General features: G+C 44.7%; 1 protein-coding gene across 1 annotated transcript in view; it reads right to left on the bottom strand.

The window, feature by feature from the left end:
* VSTM4 (V-set and transmembrane domain containing 4) overlaps positions 1–21,712 on the bottom strand; it is a 99,356-nt gene that overhangs the window by 14,420 nt on the left and 63,224 nt on the right. The window contains exons 6-7 of the mRNA XM_030335443.1: positions 21,045–21,151; positions 19,516–19,577 (exon numbers count right to left, since the gene is read on the bottom strand). Coding sequence (XP_030191303.1) covers positions 19,516–19,577; positions 21,045–21,151 — 169 coding nt within the window. The remainder of the gene's footprint in view (positions 1–19,515; positions 19,578–21,044; positions 21,152–21,712) is intronic.

Below are 21,712 nucleotides of genomic sequence, written 5' to 3'. Positions count from 1 at the left end.
AACTTGGACCTTAGTTTAAACGTCAGCTATGTGACCTTCCCGCTGTCCTTAAGGACCTCCCAGATCCTAGAGTTGAACTCAAGTGCTCCCTGACAGCCACTGAGCCAGATTAAATTCCCACATAGTAAAACCTCAGAAGAATTCAGAAAGCATTATCACACAGACCCGTTTTCTCATGCAGTGACAGAACCTTCTGGACTCCAACTGTAACAAAATCAGTTTGCAGTGAAATGCCATGTCTTCCACAGCCCATCTTTTCTGTTCTGTCAGTGGTGAGGCACTCAACAGCAGACGAGAACCCCCAGGTGGAGACCTCTCACTTCTAACTTAAGCTCTTCTTTTTTAGAGTATCGGTTATGGAAAGTGGGCCTGTGGGGAAGGACTTACTTGATACGGCTAACACTAGAAAAGTCAACCCCCAAGAATTCAGAAGTTGTGCACCTCTTGGGGACACACCACGCTTTAAGCTCTTAATTTGGAAGTTTCTGAGTATTTCATTTGGTAGGTGTGTTTCCAGGATTCAAGCTAAAAGTTAACATTCCTACCAGGAGAGAGGAGAGAGACAGAGAGAGGGGCAGAGAAGAAAAAGGAGAGAGAGACAGAGATTGATTTAACATTCTACGCCAACTCCTGCAAAACACCATTTTTTCATAGACATCACGGTTGGAAGTGCACGTTGAATTAAATTGCAGGAATAAAAGAAAAATACAATTGTAGCCGCTGCAAGTTCTCCAGTGTCAGAAGTTCAATTGGGTAATACCATTATCTGAGCAAAAGATCAATAACTAGGACATGGGGATGTTTATGCTAACGTCACCTTAGAGTTAAAAAATGTGATTGCATTTCTACGGGCTGCACTATCAGGAATCTATTTACCCAAGAGAGAATTACATATTATCGAGGGCAGACTTCCTCTCCCCCCTTCAAGATAAGTGCTCATTTTTTATTCAACAGAGGAGTACCTAGTAAAACAAATTCTCCCCTCCCCATGCCCACGCACATAGGACTATGGCCACCGAGGAGGTGGAGGCTTGTGATCAGCAAAGCTCTGTTTGATGGAGGGCCCTCGATGGGCACCCATAGGTCCAAACTCAGGAAAGAAAACTATGGCGTCACCTTTACTGTTCCTGTTGGAATCGACATGGCTTGGAAATGAACTTGACTTAATTTTGAGTTCCACAGGTCTACCGACTGGCCCAGCCTGCTTTAGATGGGCTGTGCGTGAGGTGGCAACAGACTCTTGGTTAGAGATATCCATTGGACAGGTAGAAATAGGAAGCTAAGCAGTGATAGGCTAGAGCTAGAGAAGGAGCTGCATGCCAGGGCTAGTCACAATCTCCTTAGAGCTGAGACAGGTGGTCCACTGGGACCTCTGGCTTCAACAGCATAACTGATACCAGAATCCCCACCCAGAGGTGAGGGCTGGAATTCAGTTGCACTCCCCAAAGCCAGCATGCAGCTATGACTGCGGACATAGGCTCCTCTTGGCAATCTGAGCCAGGGGCTAGACACCGGGACCTTGGTCACCACACAGGAGGACACAGGCATGCTATGAGGCACCACATGCCCACTTCCTCTGTTGCTTCAGACATCTATAAGCCTTGGGATTATATCTACCCAAATTCCTACCCGCTTCTTGGCTTTCACGTGATTATTCAGTTAACTGATGGCCAACGAGCCAGTGTTCTCTACAGCTTTGGAAGGTTTGGAAAGGATCTGGAACTCAGGAGAGAAGTTTTGGATGGAGATTAAGATTTCAAAGTTGTATCCAGGTTTTTGGCACCGTGGGTTGGATGAGGTCACTTGGAACTCTTGAGCAGAGCAAATTTGCATCACGCTCTCGACTCTGGAGAATTCAAAGGATGTTTAGCAAAGCACATTCCCAGAATGAATTTGACATGATGGAAAGTCACATGCCCCTGGCTAATTGCTCTGAGGACACACAGAGGTGACCAGCCATAGGACCTGCTAAAGCCAGGCACAGAAAAGCCAGAGGCTTTATAAGTCATCAGACAGATGGAGGTCTCTAGATTTCACCAATGTATGTTTGGAAGCTAAAATGTGATTATAGATAAATCTCTTGGGGAGGGTCCTGACACATGAAACTTTTCATAGTGGCACAGTGATGGCAGTGAGAGCCCCATGATCTAATATAGTCACTCATGTTCTCTTCCCCATGGACCAGAGATCTATGTTTTCCCAGCTTCCTTCCAAAAGTACTTTTCCTGGCAATATTATTCAAAAGAATACTTATGTTTAGAAAAAGAGAGGGCTTGGTAATCTTCTATAGGAGTCTGCTCTGAGAATCTTCCATTTTGAACACTCAATTTTCTAATCAGCTGCAATCTTTTTTTTTTTAATGTTTATTTCTCATTTTGAGAGAGAGAGCGTGAGCGGGGAATGGACAGAGAGAGAGGGAGACACAGAATCCGAAGCCAGCTCCAGGCTCCGAGCTGTCAGCACAGAGCCCGATGTGGGGCTCAAACTCACGTACCACAAGATCACGACCTGAGCTGAAGTCAGATGCTTAACCGACTGAGCCAGTCAGGTGCCCCTCAACTGCGATCTTTAACACTCTGACTCATCAGACTGTTCAAGGGTCTGTCTGGTGGTACTTAAGAGCATGGATTCTCAGAGACAGGAAGACTGCCATTTACTAACTGTGTGATCTCAGACAAGTTTCTTACCTTCTTTGTGCCTCCATTTCCTTATCTGTAAAGTGAGACTCATAATGGTATCTATCCTACAGGGCTATTGCGAGGATTAAATGCATTAATACATGTAATGTACTTAGAAAATTACCTTGTAGGTAAACAGTAAATGCTACACAGGTGTTCAATTATTATTACTATGATTTTTATTATAGAGTACAGACAAGTGTTGTTCTGACAACTTGTCCCTTTGAAATACTTAGAGGCAGAGAGAAGAAGACGCTCAGAGATCATTTGGAAAACATCACACACCAGATTCTGATGGATGCCACTGGGCCTCAGGCCAGTGTCAAATAAATCTAGTGATACATGTTTTTCATAGTGGTAAAGTTAACCTTTCCTTTTTTTTTTAACTTTTTATTTTTTATTTATTTATTTTTTCAACGTTTATTTATTTTTGGGACAGAGAGAGACAGAGCATGAATGGGGGAGGGGCAGAGAGAGAGGGAGACACAGAATCGGAAACAGGCTCCAGGCTCTGAGCCATCAGCCCAGAGCCTGACGCGGGGCTCAAACTCACGGACCGCGAGACCGTGACCTGGCTGAAGTCGGATGCTTAACCGACTGCGCCACCCAGGCGCCCCTAACTTTTTAAAATAAAGTTCATTTATTTTGAGAGAGACAGAGAGCATGAGCAGGAGAGGGGCAGGGAGAGAGGGAGAGAGGCCTTTGCTCCAAGGGGGCGCCCTCCCCGTCAAACAGTCTCTCCCTGGCTCCTATCTGCTCTATTGCTCTGCAGAGCACATATCACCTCTTGGCCTTATAAAATACGTTCATTTGGTTATCTTCTGCCTTTTCCCACTAGAATGAACCATAGCACCTAGTACTTAGTGTACCAACAGTTCTAGGCAGAAAGTACTCTTATCATCAGCCTCATTTTATACATGTAGAAACAAAGGCACAGAAACGGCAAGCTTGAGGTCAACAGCTAGTCAGTGGTGGGGCTGGTGCCAGAGCCAGCCTCTAGCCACACCGCTCAGCTCTGCAAAGGCAGTGGCTTTGTCAGACATTTGCTGCTGCATCCAGTAGTGTGCTGGGAAATTGCGAGCCACTGGCTGTCCAAGAAAAGCGTTCTGGTTTATAGCCTTTGCTGATTTACAACGTGTAAATTTCACGATGCCAAAGACATTTGTTCTCTCTCGTGGGTATGAGTGGGCTGGAGCATGTCACTGGCTGTAGCTTCTAGGGAGACACCTGACTCAGGTGCTATCTGGCACACAGGAGATACTCAATGCACATTTTTAAATGAATGATTGAATGAGTTTAAGACACAGTGAAAGAAAACCAGTCTGACGCTGCACTGAAAATCTTCCTTTGAATATCCTTGGCCTCAGAAATGCAGGGAGGGGACGCTCTTGGGAAATCATGAGCTGAATCATTCTCTTTCAGCCTATCCTGGGTTCTATGCAGACACTCTACCAAGAAGTAGGATACCTGGGTCCTATTGCTTGGAATCATATAAATCTGCATATGGCTTTAAACTTCATAGGTTAAACTATAGGCATATGATAATGTCAGATAGATTGATAGATAGAAAGAAAGAAAGAAAGAAAGAAAGAAAGAAAGAAAGAAAGATGATAGATAATAGATAAACTATGATACTGTGACACTTTGAGTTATTAAAAGAATGGGATAGATCTCTATGTACTGATGTAGAAATATAAGCCTGATATATTGTTAATGAGAAAACAATTCAATGTGTGAACATTTTGTTTAAGATCATTCTCATTTTGGGGCGCCTGGGTGGCTCAGTCGGTTGAGCGTCCGACTTCGGCTCAGGTCATGATCTCACAGCTTGTGAGTTCAAGTCCCGCGTCAGGCTCTGTGCTGACAGCTCGGAGTCTGGAGCCTGCTTCTGATTCTGTGTCTCCCTCTCTCTCTGCCCCTAACCCACTTGCATTGTGTCTCTGTCTCTCTCAAAAACAAATAAACATTAAAAAAATTTTAAAAAAAGATCATTCTCATTTTTAGAGAACTTGGCAGACAGAAGTGTATTTGTCATAATCCATAGCTGTGACCTACACTGACTGTGGGCTGACTGTGGATACACTTCAGGAATACATAGAGAGATGTAGATGTAAGTTTGCATATACACAGAAAACTGTTTAAAGAATAGAAGCTAGGGGCACGTCAGTGGCTCAGTCGGTTAAGTGTCAAACTTCGGCTAGGCCATGGTCTCATAGCTGGTGGGTTTGAGCCCTGCATCGGGCTCTGTGCTGTCAGTGCAAAGCCTGCTTTGGATCCTCTGTCTCCCTCTCTCTCTCTGCCCCTCCCCCCCTCAAAAATAAATAAGCATTAAAAAAAAAAAAAAGATGTATTGGGGCACCTGGGTGGCTTCGTTGGTTAAGCGTCAGACTTCGGCTCAGGTCATGCCCTGGCCGTTCCCAAGTTCAAGCCCCGTGTGTTCGAGCTCTGTGCTGACAGGTCAGAGCCTGGAGCCTGCTTCAGATTCTGTGTCTCCTCTCTTTCTCTGCCCCTCCCCCAGTCACGCTCTGTCTCTCTCTCTCTCGCTCTAAAAAATAAACAAACATTTAAAAAATAAAAAAAATTTTAAAAGAAGTCTAAAAAAGATGTATTAAGAAAAGAAAAAATAGAAGTTAAATTCCCAGCAGCGGTAACTGCAGAGAAAGAAGAGCTTATGGAAGGAATTTCACTTTCTATTTTAACAAATGGATATTCTGAACCGCCAGCTCCACTCCTGCACCCCACTTGGAATCACCATCTGCAACTTTCATCATATAAAAACCCATCCAGCGAGGTCGAGACAGAAAACACTCCCTGGCCTGGTGAACTAGGACTATACGGAGAGCTTTCGATGACAGACAGCAGAGCCCAGAGCCTGGTGGGGAAGAACAGGGACCCAAGGCCAAGTGCCGGATCAGACCCCACTCTGCTGCTCTCTGGTGGGGGAAGCCTGTGCGGGTACTTACCTCCCTGAAGCTCCTGCCTCATCTGGGAGGCGGAGACAACAGCCGTGCTTAGGCCAGGGTTGTCCCAGTGTTTCTTAGTGACAAGCACTGGGATGCTGCCTGCACGGGGGAGGGCCAGGGAAGTGAGTAGGTGGGTCCTCACCCTCAAGATCCCCTTCTTCACCATCGCCGTCACCATCTGCATCACATCACTACCACCACTGTCATCGCCACCATCACCACTAACATTACGTCACGGACACAGCACGCAGGGCACAAGCCGGGCACGAAGGCCAAACATTGGACCAGCAGCAGGCATATGCCAGCTCATCGGCTGCACTTGTACGTGATGTGGACAATGGGCACATGTGACTGAATTCGTAGTCGGCAGGCTTCACCTTTCCAGGCGTGCTCTCATCATAAATTCACGAGGCTGTCGTCCTACTGCCTTTTGGACATCACCTGTGCCTGTTGGAATTTATACATTCAGCTTTTGGAAGCTATAATAATAAATTAGCATTAAATCTGGCTGCGGGCATAAAAGCCCTTAAACGTGCCACTGGTTTGCCGTGAGCTCAGAATTTCACATCGAGATTTTTCTTCAGGATATTTTGAATACCTAGCTTGATGTCACAGATACGGTGATGATTTTTCTATTTTTTCTTTTCTTTCTTTCTTTCTTTCTTTCTTTCTTTCTTTCTTTCTTTCTTTCTTTCTTTCTTTACCATTTCTAGTATTCTCTATTTGAGACTGAAAAAGTCTTTTAATAACAATTCCGAAATGTTCCATGCTCAAAACTGAGGTTTTAAATGAAATAGGCTTTTTTTATATATAAAAAATCAAATGTGAGCACAAATGGTATTGTTCTATGAGATTATAAAAGTAAAATAGAGTGGAAAAGTTAAAAAAAAAAAAATTTCCCAGCAGTGCAATGATCCCTGTAACAAAGTGCCCAACAAAGGCAGCAAATCAGCTGAGCTGAGCTGGAAAACCAGCCGCCACTCTGTAGAGACATTCCCTGCAGACACACAGGGAGGGGCCTCCCGAGAGTAGGCCCCTCCAGGACCCCCAGGAGCAGGGTGGGGTCACTCAGGGGGCTGGACCTGCAGGACCTCCAGGCCTGTCTCCAGCCTAGGCCACCCTCCGGACCGGCTTACCTCTCTGCCACCTGTTCACCCCCATCAGGAGATTCCAGGGCTCGTGCTCCTGTCCCCACAGCACCTTGCACACTGCCTGCTGGCATCCAATAAGTGCTCAAGGAATGAGTAAGTGGAAGACCACAAAATGATCTGAATGAACCAAGGATGCGGTAAAAAGGGGAAACACACCCCTGATCAATTCCCAAAAAAGTCACGTTATCCTTCTAGAAGGGGATGAAGCGGACTCCTTCTGCAGCCCCTCTGAAGTGGGATTCCCACTGTCTCCCGAAAGGGGGTTTCTAATGAGTGTTGAAGGTGCTACCAGTCTTAAAAGGCTCCTGGGAGGGGCGCCTGGGTGGCTCAGTCGGTTAAGCATCTGACTTCGGCTCAGGTCATGATCTCACAGTTGGTGAGTTCGAGCCCCGTGTCGGGCTCTGTACTGACAGCTCAGAGAACTCTGGACTCTGTGTCTCCCTCTCTCTCTCTGTCCCTTCCCCACTCGTGTTCTGTCTGTCTCCCTCTCAAAAATAAATAATAAAAAAATTTTTTTAAATTAAAACAAAAAAAAGACTCCTGGGGAGGAAGCGCTCCACTTGGCCCGTCGTGAATAAAATCAGAGCCTCAATCAGTCTCCACTGGCCTCTGACACAGCTGAGAAGCATCCAACCCGGTACCTGACTGTGGACAGCACCAGGCAGCAAAGGGCCTCGGCACTGACCTGGTGGTGTGCCGGGAGATGACAGGTCCGTGACAGAGACCGGAGTCCCTAACACAAGACTAATGCAATTCCACCTCCACTTGGGGGAAAGCGGGGGAGGGGATCTCCCTTCCCTGATGATGGCATCCCACTGATGAAAGGCCCAGTCGCTTGCTCTCTCCGGACTGGAGGAAGTCCATGAAACCAAACGACTTCTGTTTTCCCTGCTCTCATCCCTTCTGAAGCTCGGCATCGATTCTTGCCTGCAGTCAACATACATAACTCCCCGTGACAATAATGGGATGTGCATGTGTACCGAGGGGAGCATAGAATTTTTATCTCTGTAAAAATGGTACTGGTGTGGTACAAGCAAAGTTTTTGTTTTTTTCCCAAGGCTTTTACTTGGGGCAATATATTGTACATGTGGTGGCGGGGTTTTTTTCTTCTTTTTAATTTTAAATTGAGATTATGAACATATTTTATGCAGGTTAATATATCCTTTTCATGTAAAATTTAACTGAAACCGGTTCTAGCACATTAACGACAACAAGAGAAATTCTCCGGCTTATTATAAACATCCTTCAAGAAACCTGAAATGCATGTCCTCTGGAAATAATTTTGCTGGGATTTGGGTTATTATTAAAATCCTCTCAGAATTCTATCACTGGTGTCTAATGTGCCTCAAAGCCCTTTTCTGCTGCTTATCAGAGAGAAACTCTGGTCTTGGCAGTATATTCTTGATAGTGAAATGAGGCCAGGAAAAGGGGCTCCTTTCCTGAGGCCGGGAAGACAATGGACAAGGCAAGGCATGTGGGTCCTGGGCTGACCACTCAATGGAAGGTCGGTTCCTAAGACAGGTTCCCTCTCAGCCATGATGGAATGAACCACGTCGTTCCTATTCATTCTGAGTGCTCTGATCTTTCAGCTTCCATGAGAAGAAGCAGGTTTACGGTAGTAGACTTTAAAAACATTTTTTAATGTTTATTTATTTTTGAGAGAGTGACAGAGCACAAGCAAGGTGGGGGTAGTGGTGCAGAGAGAGAGGGAGACACACAATCTGAAGCAGGCTCCAGGCTCTGAGCTGTCAGCACAGAGCCCAAGGCAGGGCTCGAACTCACGAACCATGAGATCACGACCTGAGCCAAAGTCAGATGCTCAACCATCTGAGCCACCCAGGCGCGCCCCTTTGGTTTACTGTAGACTTTAAACTAGAGGGAATCACAGGTGAGCCTATCTTGATCACACACTCTCTACATGTCAGAACTCTACCTGTGAGGGGCATTAGGATGTCACAGGACAGAGCAAACCCCAGCTGACACAGGGATAAACCGTCCAGGAAAGGTCCTCAGGAACGAAGGAAAGTCACCTACCTTTTAGAAGCTGATTCTCATGTTTAATTTTCTCTTTGTTGATAAATAGGAAAATCCACCATTCTCCCACGTGGGGTCTGAATTCTTTACTAAAATGTAAAAACAGTCTCCTCCAGATGTGAAGGACTCTATCCTGTTGGCAATGACCCAACCGGAGATGTCTACTGAGTTTGATACGTCATTCAGAGCCACACTCAGACTTACAGGTTCATCAGATTCATCTGGAATCTTGTTGAACTGCCAATTCTAATTCACCAGGGTCAAGGGTGGGGTCTATTTGCCAACAAGCTCCTAGGTGATGCCCAGGCTGCTGGTCCATGGACTGCACTTTGAGCGGTGCAGACTCAGTCCAATCACACATCTTTGTCCTCAATCATTCATTCACCCCACACACTCTGTAAGTTCCAGCTCTTTTCCTGAGGACACAGCGATGGGGAGGACAAGTCCTTGATGACTTTAAAACTAGTGCTAAAGAACATTTAACACCTCTGTGCAGGACACAATCAGCAGAGGGAAAAGGCAACAACCTACAGGATGGGTGAAAATATTTTCAAATTATTTATCTCATAAGAGGGTAATATCCAGAATATATAAAGAGCTCCTACAACTCAACAACAGAACAAACAACCTGATTTTTAAAAATGGGGAAAGGACTTGAATAGACACTTCTCCAAAGAAGATATACAAATGGCCAATAAGAACCTAAAAAGATGTCCAACATCACTGATTGTTAGGGAAGTGCAAATTAAAACCACCATGAGATACCATCTCACACCCATTAAGATGGTTACTAATGGGGCGCCTGGGTGGCTCAGTCGGTTGAGCGTCCGACTTCAGCTCAGGTCATGATCTCGCAGCTTGTGAGTTCGAGCCCCGCGTTGGGCTCTGTGCTGACAGCTCAGGGCCTGGAGCCTGTTTCAGATTCTGTGTCTCCCTCTCTCTCTGTCCCAATCCACTCGTATTCTGTCTCTGTCTCTCTCAAAAATAAATAAACATTAAAAAAAAAAATTAAAAAAAAAAGATGGTTACTAACAACAACAACAAAACAAAACAAAACAAAACGACCCAGGAAATAACAGTGTTGGCAAAGATGTAGAGAAACTGAACCCTTGTATCCTTGTGCACTGTTGGTGGGAATGTAAAATGGTACAGCTGCTATGGAAAACCTATGGCAATTCCTCAAAACATTAAAAATAGAATTACCATGTGACTCAGCAATTCCTGTTCTAGATATATATCCAAAAGAACTAAAACCAGGAGCTCAAAAAGATATTTGTATGTTCACATGTTCACAGCCGCATCATTCACAACAGGTAACATGTGGAAGCCACTCAAGTGTCCACGGACAGATGAATGAATAAGCAAAATGTGGTATATACATCCAAGGAAATATTATTCAGCCTTAAAAAAAAAAAAAAAAGAGGGGCGCCTGGGTGGCTCAGTTGGTTGAGCGTCCAACTTCGGCTCAGGTCGTGATCTCATGGTTCATGGGTTTGAGCCCCACATTGGGCTCTGTGCTGACAGCTCAGAGCCTGGAGCCTGCTTTGGATTCTGTGTCCCCTTCTCTCTCTGCCCCTCCCCCACTCATCCTCTGTCTCTCTCTGTCTCAGAAATAAATAAACATTAAAAAAATTAAAAAAAAAATTCTGACACATGCTGCAACATGGACAATCCCTGACAATGTTATACTACGTGAAACAAGCCAGTCACAAAGAGATAAATGCCTCTTGCATGAGGTCCCTCATGTAATCAAACGTATAAAGACAAAATAGAAGGGGGGAGTTCATGGACGAGGGGAGGGAGGAGTGTGGTTTAAAGAATATAAGAGTTTTGCAAGATGAAAAGAGTTGTGGAGACTGCACAGCGATGAGAATGTACTTAACACTACGGAACTATCCGCTGAAAAATGGCTAAGATGGCACATTTTATGTTACGTGCACTTTGGCACAATGAAAAGAAAACAGCCCCCACCGTCTGCACTATCTAAGGTGTCTACAATGTATAGCCTTTGTAATAAGAAATGTAGAGGCCGCTTTGTAAAATGGGAACCACATGGTCCTAGCGGAGGGAAAAGTTAGATCAGGCAGGTAAGTATAACTTCACTGTGGTGTGGGAAGTGCTAAAATACAGGTAAGGTGTTATGGAAGCCCCAAAGGCTGAAAATCAGAAGGATGGGGAGGTGGTGGGCCTGCAAGCCAGCTGTGGCAGTGAGTGGGAGGAAAGGAACGAGCCCAGGCATCCTGGAAAGTAACAGACGGGCTTCAGGCACCAGTACGTAGGGGTGAGGGAGAAGGCACCTACATTCTGGATGGGACAGCCATTCCCTGAGGCAGGGCTATCCCAGGTAGAGCAGGACTGGGGAACGGGTTGAGTCCCCTGTGTGCTGTGATGAACGGGCGGTGCATGTGGAGCCGCCAGGGGGAATGTACGTACCATAAACAGTCAGAACCAATCTGGAACTGACTCGAAGACGCAAGCGAGGGAACGGACGGGCTGCGCAGGTGCCTGCTGCCCCTGTGACAGTGTTGACTCTCCCAGGCAATCTGTTCAAGAAGAAGAGCATCCCAGAGACAGCCAGCATCCTGGACCAGTGGAGGAGGGGAAGCAGCCTACCCGTGTGGGGAAGGGCAAGAGCCAGGAAGGAGAGCGGTCAGCTGCGGGTGGTGGCAGATGACCCTTGTTTACCTCCAGGAACAAGGACATGGATGCCTTGAGGGGTCAGAAATAACAATTTCACTCAAAAGGGCCATGAGAGTTGGCGATGGGGAGGTCATTGACTCGCAGAGGCATAACTGATGCCCAGAGAACTGGATTTGTGGGTAAGCAGGGCTCAAGCGGCAGGAGGAATCCAAAAGAAGGTTGTGGGGGAGCCACATCTCAGAGGTGAGTGGCGGCTCTGCGGGAGGATGAGGTGGGGCAGTGGGTGCAGGGCAGAGCCCCCCTGCCAGCGGGAGACAGCCCAGCCCAGCCTGTACTCATGTCGCTCATGGGAAGCCGTGCTTCATCCTGGAAGCAAGGGGGAGCCAGGAGAGTATTTTAAGCAGGGAAATGACATGGTTGGAGTCGTGTTTGGGAACAATCTCTAGGCAGCAACGTGAAGGATGGATCCGAGCGGGACAGACAGGATATAAGAGACCCACTGGGAAATCTGTGGTAATTAAGCCCATGATGTTCCTGATTTTTCTGTGTCTTAGGTCTTTTGCTCACAAGAGATCATTTTTTCCTTAGAGAAGAGAGGTGGCCTGAGCCTTCTGGCTACTGTGTACTACATACAAGTGCCTTAATTACAGAGGCTCAAGGGTGAGGAGGGTGTTGACTCAGAGGCAGGAGTGTATAAAAGTTCATTGAGCCCAGGGGTGCCTGGGTGGCTCAGTCGGTTAAGTGTCTGCCTCTTGGTTTTGGCTCAGGTCACGATCTCATGGTTCCTGGGTTCGAGCCCCGCATTGGGCTCTGCGCTGACAATGCGGAGCCTGCGTGGGATTCTCTCTCCCTCTCTCTGCCCCTCCCCAACTTGCGCTCAAAATGAATAAATAAACCTTTTTTAAAAACAAAAACAAAAACAAAAAAGGTCTTTGAGTCCAAAGAACTGTATTCTCTTTCTCTTTTCATTAGTTTTGGGGGCCTGACTACCCTCCTCTCAAATTCGTTATTTCCTGTTGCCCTTCTTTAAGCACTGAGGTCTTACCTCCACATCACAGAAACTGTTTCCTCTTCCTCCACTTGGCCTCCAAATCAATAACTGACCTGATGCAACAAAAATCAATCAAATGCACTGCTGCCTTTCTCTGTTTCTTCAGAAACAAGGAAGCAATGACAGCTTTTCCTGGAAGTATCTGCATTAGCCCCACAAGTCCTGGGGGCCCTGCTGCAGGGAAACTACACATTTTACGTTTTGTCCAAGTACTCCCTTGCCCCCCAAAAGAAGAAAAAACACTGATGTAGAAACAACGACTCACTGTCAGTGTTTAAGGTTATTAGACAAAACGATCACATTGTCTGTCAGAGAGACACTTCGTGATGGTGCGTGGCCTCATTAGGTGATTAGATAACTCTGAAAGCAGGCTATGTCGTGCTTGTGTTGTTAAAAAAGAGGAGGGTCGGTTTGCACAGCTTGATTACGAAATGTCTAACATGCTTTGCTCCTCTCTTTTTTCTTCCTGAATCCTATCATTTTTTAAACCTCCCAACCACTCCCCGTCTCTGGAATACGTACTTCCCGCAAAATGCCATGTCGCCTTGGAAACATACAAAAAGGTTCCCGCTTTTATGCTTCGAGGGTGAAAACACAAGGAAACGCGTCTGTTATTTTTGCCTGCCAGAGTCTAGAGGGCCTACCGGGAGCTGGTAGTTAAGATTTATAATTAAGATGAGTGATATGGGGGGGGGGGGGGCGCGCCTGGGTGGCTTAGTCAGTTAAGTGTCCGACTTCAGCTCAGGTTATGATCTCGAGGTTCGTGAGTTTGAGACTCGCATAGGGCTCTGTGCTGTCAGTGCAGAACCCGCTTCAGATCCTCTGTCCCCTTTTCTCTCTGCCCCTCCCCCACTTGTTTTCCCTCTCTCTCTCTCTCTCAAAAATAAATAAACTTAATTAAAAAAAAAAGATGAGTAAGATGGAATCTAAGCCCCCAGCAGAGGAACTGGCACATAGTAGGTACTCAATAAATATTCCCTCTTGTCAATGCGGTGCCGGAGGCAGCAGGAAGCTTGACTTCTTGGGGTGAGCACGTGCTACCATCACTCTGGAGAGAGGGCTGCGTGTGCTCTGTGGCCTATAACCACCCGAGGAAGCACCGTTTCGTGGTGACGGTAGCAAAACGGAACAGTGACAGAATTGAAGACCTAAACTAGTGCCAGGCCTGAAAGAAAAGATGTCTCCAAGCTATTTTCTAAACTACCCACCAAGGCCCACGTGAATCAACAGGTATCTATTGACTTTAGTTTTAGCTACCATCAGGACTTATTGATCGGAGAGCTAAATATCGACCCATCGAGACCAAGGTCAATGCTGCCCTCCTGGGAAACTACATCTTAATATGAACTAAAACCTGCAGACACTAGGCCTGATATTTTTGACTCTATACTGCTGGTCAGACAGAGTCTCATTCAAAGTCAGCTCTTTTCTTTATTGTATATTGTCATAGGTAGGAACTGGTTTCCAAACTGGCTTGTTTCTGGAAAATGTGGCATAGAAAATTTTAAATCTTTTCATCTTGTAAGCGATTAACAGACAATTTGGTACTTAAGAAATGTTATTGGAGACACTTCCATAAAACAAGGAGTCCCTGTGATGCATATAATTAGATGCATATAAATCATATAACTGCCCCAATTAACTTTCTGTGAAGATTAAGAATGTCCAATGTTGAATCTGCATCGGGAGCACACCAGCTTGAACAAACACACACACAAAACTCAACAACAAAAACTTGTGACTAAGACCAGAGTTATTTTTGAAAGTACTGTTCACTCCACTCTGTTTATAAGTGGCCCCCAAGGGCTTACTGTAGCATTTTGTACCCCATAAGTGCACAGCTGATTTTTGTTCAATGGACAAATGAGAGGTGCCCCCGCCCACCAGGCTGTGGACTAGAGATAGTTGTCCAACTAGATAAGACCAACAACACTGCAAAGGGGCCGTCTTCTAGGGCAGTGGGGTTGTCTTCACAGGAGAAGGATCAATACTCTTGTGAGTTGTGGGAGCTCACTTTTCTTGCACAGAGTGTGTGTCCTCACATGCAAAACTGGGGATCGGGAGTGGGGAACTTATTAGGAGAGTTAACTATGGCAATATGTAAAAAGCACTTCTTTGGGGGGCACCTGGGTGGCTCGGTCGGTTGAGCATCCGACTTTGGCCCAGGTCATGATCTCATGGTTCATGAGTTCGAGCCCCGCATCGGGCTCTGTGCTGACAGCTCAGATCCTCTGTCGCCCTCTCTTTCTGCCCCTCCTCTGCTTACTCTCTCTCTCTATCAATAAAAGAAAAGGCACTGTTTTGGCTGTCTCTCTAGGATATATGCACAGAGTGTCAGTAAATAGCTGTTTCTGTTATTACCAGGGGTAAGATTCTGGATTAGAACCAATAGCTCCTGAACAACTCAGAGAGAAAGTAAGGTGGAAAATTTACAACGCATATCCTTTCTTGAGGTTGTTGATAAATATAAGAACATAGAGAAAAGATCTGGAAAAGATACACAGGTACACACATGTGCAGTGATATGCACAGCTGAGGAGTGAGGGAAGTTGATAGGTTTAGCTTTTATGCTCAACTGAGTTTCCAAAAGCCCACCGAATGACCAGAGATCTATTTAAATCAGCAAGCACTCTGCTGCTACATTTGAGGACAAGACAGGAGTAGGCAATAGAGGAGAGCCGGTGAGGAATTTTTGATGATATGAACCAGATGGAATCACACTGAATGAAAAGCCCATCAGGGCCCACAGTTCACTGCAGGCAAAAGAAGTCTTTCTCTGGAAAACAGTGAACCAGCCTCTCCAGTAGAACAGCATGAAACTTGGGCACAAAGCAGCAAGGGCAGGGGCAAGGCTGGGCCAGAAGAATATGTCAGAAGCCACCAGACCCAGGCTCCACTCTGAGGCAAGAATCCAAATGAGCTGGCTAAAACTTTATGTTTTGCATTCAGAAGGACCAGATTCAAGTCTGCGTGACCCTGGGTTCCATCTTGCGCCTTACTGACTTTGCATCTCACTGTGCCCATCTGTAAAAGCAGAATGACAGAACCAACTCCACTGAGCTGGTGTGCAGAGTCATTAACAAATCTCTATCGTGCTAGACACTGCTCTGGGTATGGAGGATACAGCAGTGACCACAACAGACAAGCTCCCTGCCTTCATGGGCCGTACATTCTGGTAGAAGGGAGAGGCAACTAATAGATAAATATAAAACATGTCAGGCTGCCTCTCATAGGTGAGCAGTGTTTTATATAGGATTTCAAGAAGATTCTTCCATCAACGTGACATCTGGATAGAGAGCTGAGGGGGTGAATAGATAGGCCACAACTATATCCTGGGGAGAACGTTCCAGGCAGAGTGAACAACTGGTGCAAAGTTCCTTCCAGAACATTCTTGGTATGTTTAAGGACTAGCAAGGAGGCCGGTGTGGCCAGAAAGGAACAAGGAAGGGGGTCAGTGGCAAAAATGTTGTTAAAGAGGTAATGGGGGCCAGATCATATTCAGCTGAGCTTTCCAATATGGTAGCCACTAGTCAAATGTGGCTTTCAGGCACTTAAAATGTAGTTCTGAAATGAGATGTGTAGTAGGTATAAAATATACATTGTATTTTGAAGTCTTTGTAGAATAAAAAGCATGTAAAATATTTCATTAATAATTTTAGTATATATTACATGTTTAAATGATACTATATTTGCTATATTGGGTCAAATAAACCATATTATTAAAATTGGTTTCACTTGTTTCTTTTTACTTCTTTACTGTGGCTACTAAAAAAAATAAATTACATATATGGCTTGCATGGTATAGGGCATTATAGGCCACAGTAAGGAATCTGGCATTTATATTGAGCAATATGGGAAGTAAATAGAAGTGCCCATAAAGTGCTTAGCATATTTCCTAGAACAGAGTGGAAAATTTTATGAAACTAGAATTCCAGTCACAGAAAAATTGCTCAATTGTAAAGGCAAATGAAGATATTTGAGGGAAAGACATTACATTCAATAAAGAATAATAACAAAACTAGTACATGTTTGGTTCAAATAATTGTTTAGAATACAGTGATGAATGGTAAAGAAGATGTGATAGATGATATAGATATAGATATAGATATAGATATAGATATAGATATAGACAGATACAGATATACAGTGGAATATTATTCGGGGATAAAAAAGAATGAAATCTTTCCATTTGCAACAACGTGGATGGAACTAAAGTATATTATGCTAAGCAAAATAAATGAGTCAGAGAAAGACACATATCATATGATTTCACTCATATGTAGAATTTAAGAAACAAAACAGATGAACATGGGAAGGGAAGGAAAAATAAGATAAAAACAGAGAGGGGATCAAACCATAAGAGACTCTTAAATACAGCGAACAAACTGACAGTTGCTGGAGGAGAGGGGAGTGGGGAGAAAGGCTAAATGGGTGATGGGCATTAAGGAGGGCATTTGTTGGGATGAGCACTGGGTGTTATATGTGAATGAGGAATCACTGGGTTCTATTCCTGAAACCAATACTACACGCTATGCTAACTAACTTGAATTAAAATTTTTTTTTAGTGTTTATTTACTTTTGAGAGAGAGAGAGAGACGGAATGCAAGTGGGAGAGGACAGAGAGAGAAGGAGACACAGAATCTAAAGCAAGCTCCAGGCTCTGAGCTGTCAGCACAGAGCCCAAAGTGGGGCTCGAACTCATGAACCACGAGATCATGACCTGAGCCAAAGTCGGTGCTTAACCAGGACTGAGCCATCCAGGTGCCCCAACCCACTTTGAATTTAAATAAATAATTTTTTTAAAAAAGAACGTAGTGATGAAGTTTAATGAAACTGACAATTAATGATTATTGAAATATGAAACATAAAGTAAAATAAAAAAGGATCTGACAAACAGATAAAACTGCATACGTTTCTAAATTCCCAGTGGGTCAGAGAAAAACAGGCAAAATAAAAAGAAACAAGTATTTCATTTTAGCCATCCTCATAGATGTGAACTTTCTGCTTTTTAATTTCCATTGCCATGATGCCAATGAGGTTAGATACTTTTCATGAACTGACTATTTGTGTACCTCCTTTTGTGACATGCATGTTTCAGACTTCGTATTTTTTTTTTGTAGTCTTGTCCTTTTCTTTCCTATTGATTGGTAGGTGTTCAGACATTCTAAAAAAGAACCTTTGTTAGATGTATGCATGACAGGTTAGACATGGATTAGACCAGTGCATGATCCTTGTCTAATTAGGGGTTATGGATCATTTTTCATATGGATATCCAACAGACCCATCACCCTATATTGAAAAGTAATCCCTCCACTGCCCTGCAATGCCACCTTTGTCATAAATCAAGTGACAATACATCCCTAGATCTGTTGGGGGCTCTTTATTCTGTTCCTTTGATCAACTTATCTATCTTTGCGCTAATACCATAGTTTATTAATTATTGGCCTTTAAGATAAATCTTGAAAATTGGTATCTAAATTCTCCACTTTTTTCTTTTCCTTCAAGATTATCTTGGCCACATGTTAGAATAGGGTTGCCAATTTCTCTCCCTCTCTGTCTTTCCCTGTCTGTCTCTGTATCTCTCTCTGTCTCTCTTTCTCTCTCATACAAATATACAACTGCTAAAAATACTGGAGACAAAGTAAATAACAATATAACTAGAAACTTAAAGTTGTTCATGTCCGTGCACACATATTGATATAAATTAGTGAGTTAAATAAATAAGAGAAGGTGTCCAGCTCTTCTTTACAGAAGAATTTCAAGTAGTAAATGTACAGGGATTAAGGAAAATAGAAAATCACCATGAGTACACCATACTAATAACTGCTACAAGCAAAATCCATTGATGAATGGTAACATTGTGACTAAAAGTTCAAGGAGAAACGGGATATTTGCTTAGACTTGACGTTATCGCCCCTGAAATATTTATTAATGGCTGTGGTGGTTAACAGCACAAATTATTTGATACTCCTCTCTCAGGACAGTGAGCTTCTCTCCTTCCCTTGGATGTGACCCGGACTGAGTGACTGGCTTCTAACAAATAAAGTATGGAAAGCGAAAAACAGTAACTTTGGACGGAGAAGCCTGGCAACCACCCTAACCAAGCGATCACAATTAATGTCACTTTCATAAGACATATCGACATCATGCATCCCTGAACAGATGCACTGAGAAGGAAATATCACCTCTGCATTCTACTCCATAATCCAGAACCTCATCTTATCTCTACTCCTCAGAAAACCTCAGGGAAAGCCAAGTCAGGGGGACATTGTAAAAAAAATAACCGGTTACGACTCTTCAAAAGTGTCAAGGCCATGAAAGTAAAAGAATGACCAGGGAATGTCACAGATTGGAAGAAACTCAGGACGCATGACAACAAAATGCAATGTGATATCTTGGACTGGGTCCTGGAACAGAAAAAGAACATGAATGGAAAAACTGCTGAAATCTGGTCAGAGTCTGGGGTATGGTTAATGGCAATGTGCTGACGATAATCTTACTTTTGACAAATACACCGTGGCTACGTGAGATGCTAACATTAGGAGAAGCTAGGAAAGGGCAGATGGGAACTCTCCATTTTTTTTTCCAACCCTTCTGTGATCCTAAAGTTATTTCAAAATAAAAAGCTAAGACGTATTTTCTGGAAGGTTCTTCAGCAGTCTCTCCAGAGTGGTTATCAGGTTAATGTATACAAGCAGGACCGTATTCCACTTTATACCTTCCTGAGTATGGCCTTTTTTTTTTTCTTCCTTTCTTTTTGAAAAATAGCGTTTATAATGAAACATATGTTCTATTTTGATTTTTAGAAAGCCACTCTGGGAACAAGATGTGGGGAAAAGATGTCTCAAAAGCTGACCCAAGCAGAGAGAATGTCGTTGCTTGGGGATCAAAGCACTGAGAACTATCAGCGTGATTGGAGTCAGTAAAGCTACTACTTGGGCTCTGCAGCGTGTTGAAGGCTTGAGGGGACAACACCAAACCAGAATAGGGTTACTCACCAGCGTGACTTTCCTCTGCGGTTTCAGCAGCTTCGGTTTATGGAACGTGGCAGCTATGGGGGCTGTGGAAGCGTATGAAGAGTTTAGCTTCCAATTCTCCCCAGACTTCTAACGTCCACATATCATGAGCAACACAGACATACTCTGTGGAGACTCATGGACCCCTTCCTGCCCCTATGGAAGAACTCCCGTTTCTGACCTCGATACCACTGGGTGCCCCTCGATGGAGAGCAATTCTCCCCTAGTCTTTAGCCACGTCATCCTTTCCCATCTTCAAGGTCAACGAAACAGCTCTGCATAAAACCCTGCCAGCTACAAAGAGGTCAGGTGTGCAGGTGAGAACCAGGTGTGTTTGGTAAAGGCCGAGCCTGGGAACTTCCCTGGGGCTTCGTTCTAACTACACACTAACAGTGAAAGCAGTGACCTTGACCCGCACAGCAGCGCTGAGAGGTCATCAGGGAGGGTCTTACTGTCCCCACTTAACAGAAGAGAAAACCAAGGCTCTTCCCCACCATGTCATATAATGAGTATTTCAATGATTTGGAACTTAAACTTGACCTTCAAACTCAGACAGACCTCACCTCCAAGCCAGACTCCATCACTTAGCTCTCTGAGTCTCACTTTTATCTTTGGTAAGGTAGGGTACTATCTACTCTGATTGAATGAGATGTTACAGCAGGGTTCTCTGCCCCCTTCCCTCCCCGGATCTGCACTTGTCATGCCTTCCAGAATGCCCAGGCCTTCCAGCCTTTCTGTCCACCCAATGTGTGTTCAGCCTGAGCACCAGTGGCATTCACCACATGACCCCAAGGGTCTCTAGGTGACAGCCTGTGAAGCCCCACCTGAGGGATAAAATGTATCTTGTCTTGTTATTTAAATTGTTTATCTGGGAGGTCCTAGTACTTCCAACTACATTTCAAATTATTTGAGGCATGAACGTCTCCCAAATTGGCCATGGTAATTTTAGGAACTATCTGTAGATGGTCTTAGTTCTCCTAAGATATGAGCAAGTTCTCTCCTCCAGAAACACCCATCTTTCTCACCCACGTTGCTCTACATTATAACTGGAATCAAAGACCAACCCTCATTTCATCCCCAGGGCCAATCCAAAATAAACTACATACCTGGTTTACATCTTTAGAAAAATCAGAGGCTTCTTTCCCTTGAATGAACCAAGATATTGACACCCCTTGTCCCACCTCACTATGTGCAGAGCATGTTAATAGTTGAAATAATAGTTGAAATATATTTCAGCGTGGATGGAATATACTGTGGAATCAGTCTCTGCATGTTGGCTTCCCCACCCCCCCACTAAAGCATGTTGAGCCAGTGCACCACCCCCAGCCCCACCTAGTAATGGGGCTCAGTTATGATCAGAATCTAGGTGGGGTTCTCCAAGCTATGTAATCACTGGATGTCATGTCTTCCATCTGTCTACTCCCCCTGTCCTGGTCCCACTTCTAACCCCAGACCCACTCTGGATCAGTCGAGCTGGCTCCCACGTGGGTAATTGTAAGCTAGCTTCCTACCTTTGGCAGGGACTGCAGGAGGAACGTCAGCCTTCTCCTTCCTCCTCTTGCCTTTCTTGGGTTGCAGCGGGGCCAAGCTGGTCACACTGGTAACGGTCTCCCCTGAACTATAGAAGAGAAGAGTCTTGGTGAAGGCAAAATCGTATTTGTTCCAGGGAAAGGGAAAGGAAGTAATAGTTTCTGTATGCTTCCCGAGTACCTATCTAAGGTCAGGTTATCTTACAGCTGGATTGGGATCACTCTATGTTTATCTCCAGGGATGTCTGGAGGTCTGGGACTGACCTACGGCTAAGATAAGGATGTTGAGATGAGCTAGTTAGTGGTTTATAATGTGCTTTTTAAATTTTTTTTTTCAACGTTTATTTATTTTTGGGACAGAGAGAGACAGAGCATGAACGGGCGAGGGGCAGAGAGAGAGGGAGACACAGAATCGGAAACAGGCTCCAGGCTCTGAGCCATCAGCCCAGAGCCCGACGCGGGGCTCGAACTCACGGAACGCGAGATCGTGACCTGGCTGAAGTCGGACGCTTAACCGACTGCGCCACCCAGGCGCCCCTATAATGTGCTTTTTAAAGTTCACAGATCCCTGGAGAGATCCAGAACCAGCTTGTCTACACAGTTACAGATGTATGGATTGATAGTTTATACTGATTTCATGAATTATGCAG

The sequence above is a fragment of the Lynx canadensis genome, chromosome D2, assembly GCF_007474595.2.
Source record: "Lynx canadensis isolate LIC74 chromosome D2, mLynCan4.pri.v2, whole genome shotgun sequence".
Taxonomy (NCBI): Eukaryota; Metazoa; Chordata; class Mammalia; order Carnivora; family Felidae; genus Lynx; species Lynx canadensis.
The sequence above is the reverse complement of the archived record's forward strand: the minus strand, read 5'-3'. Positions and strand labels throughout refer to the sequence as shown.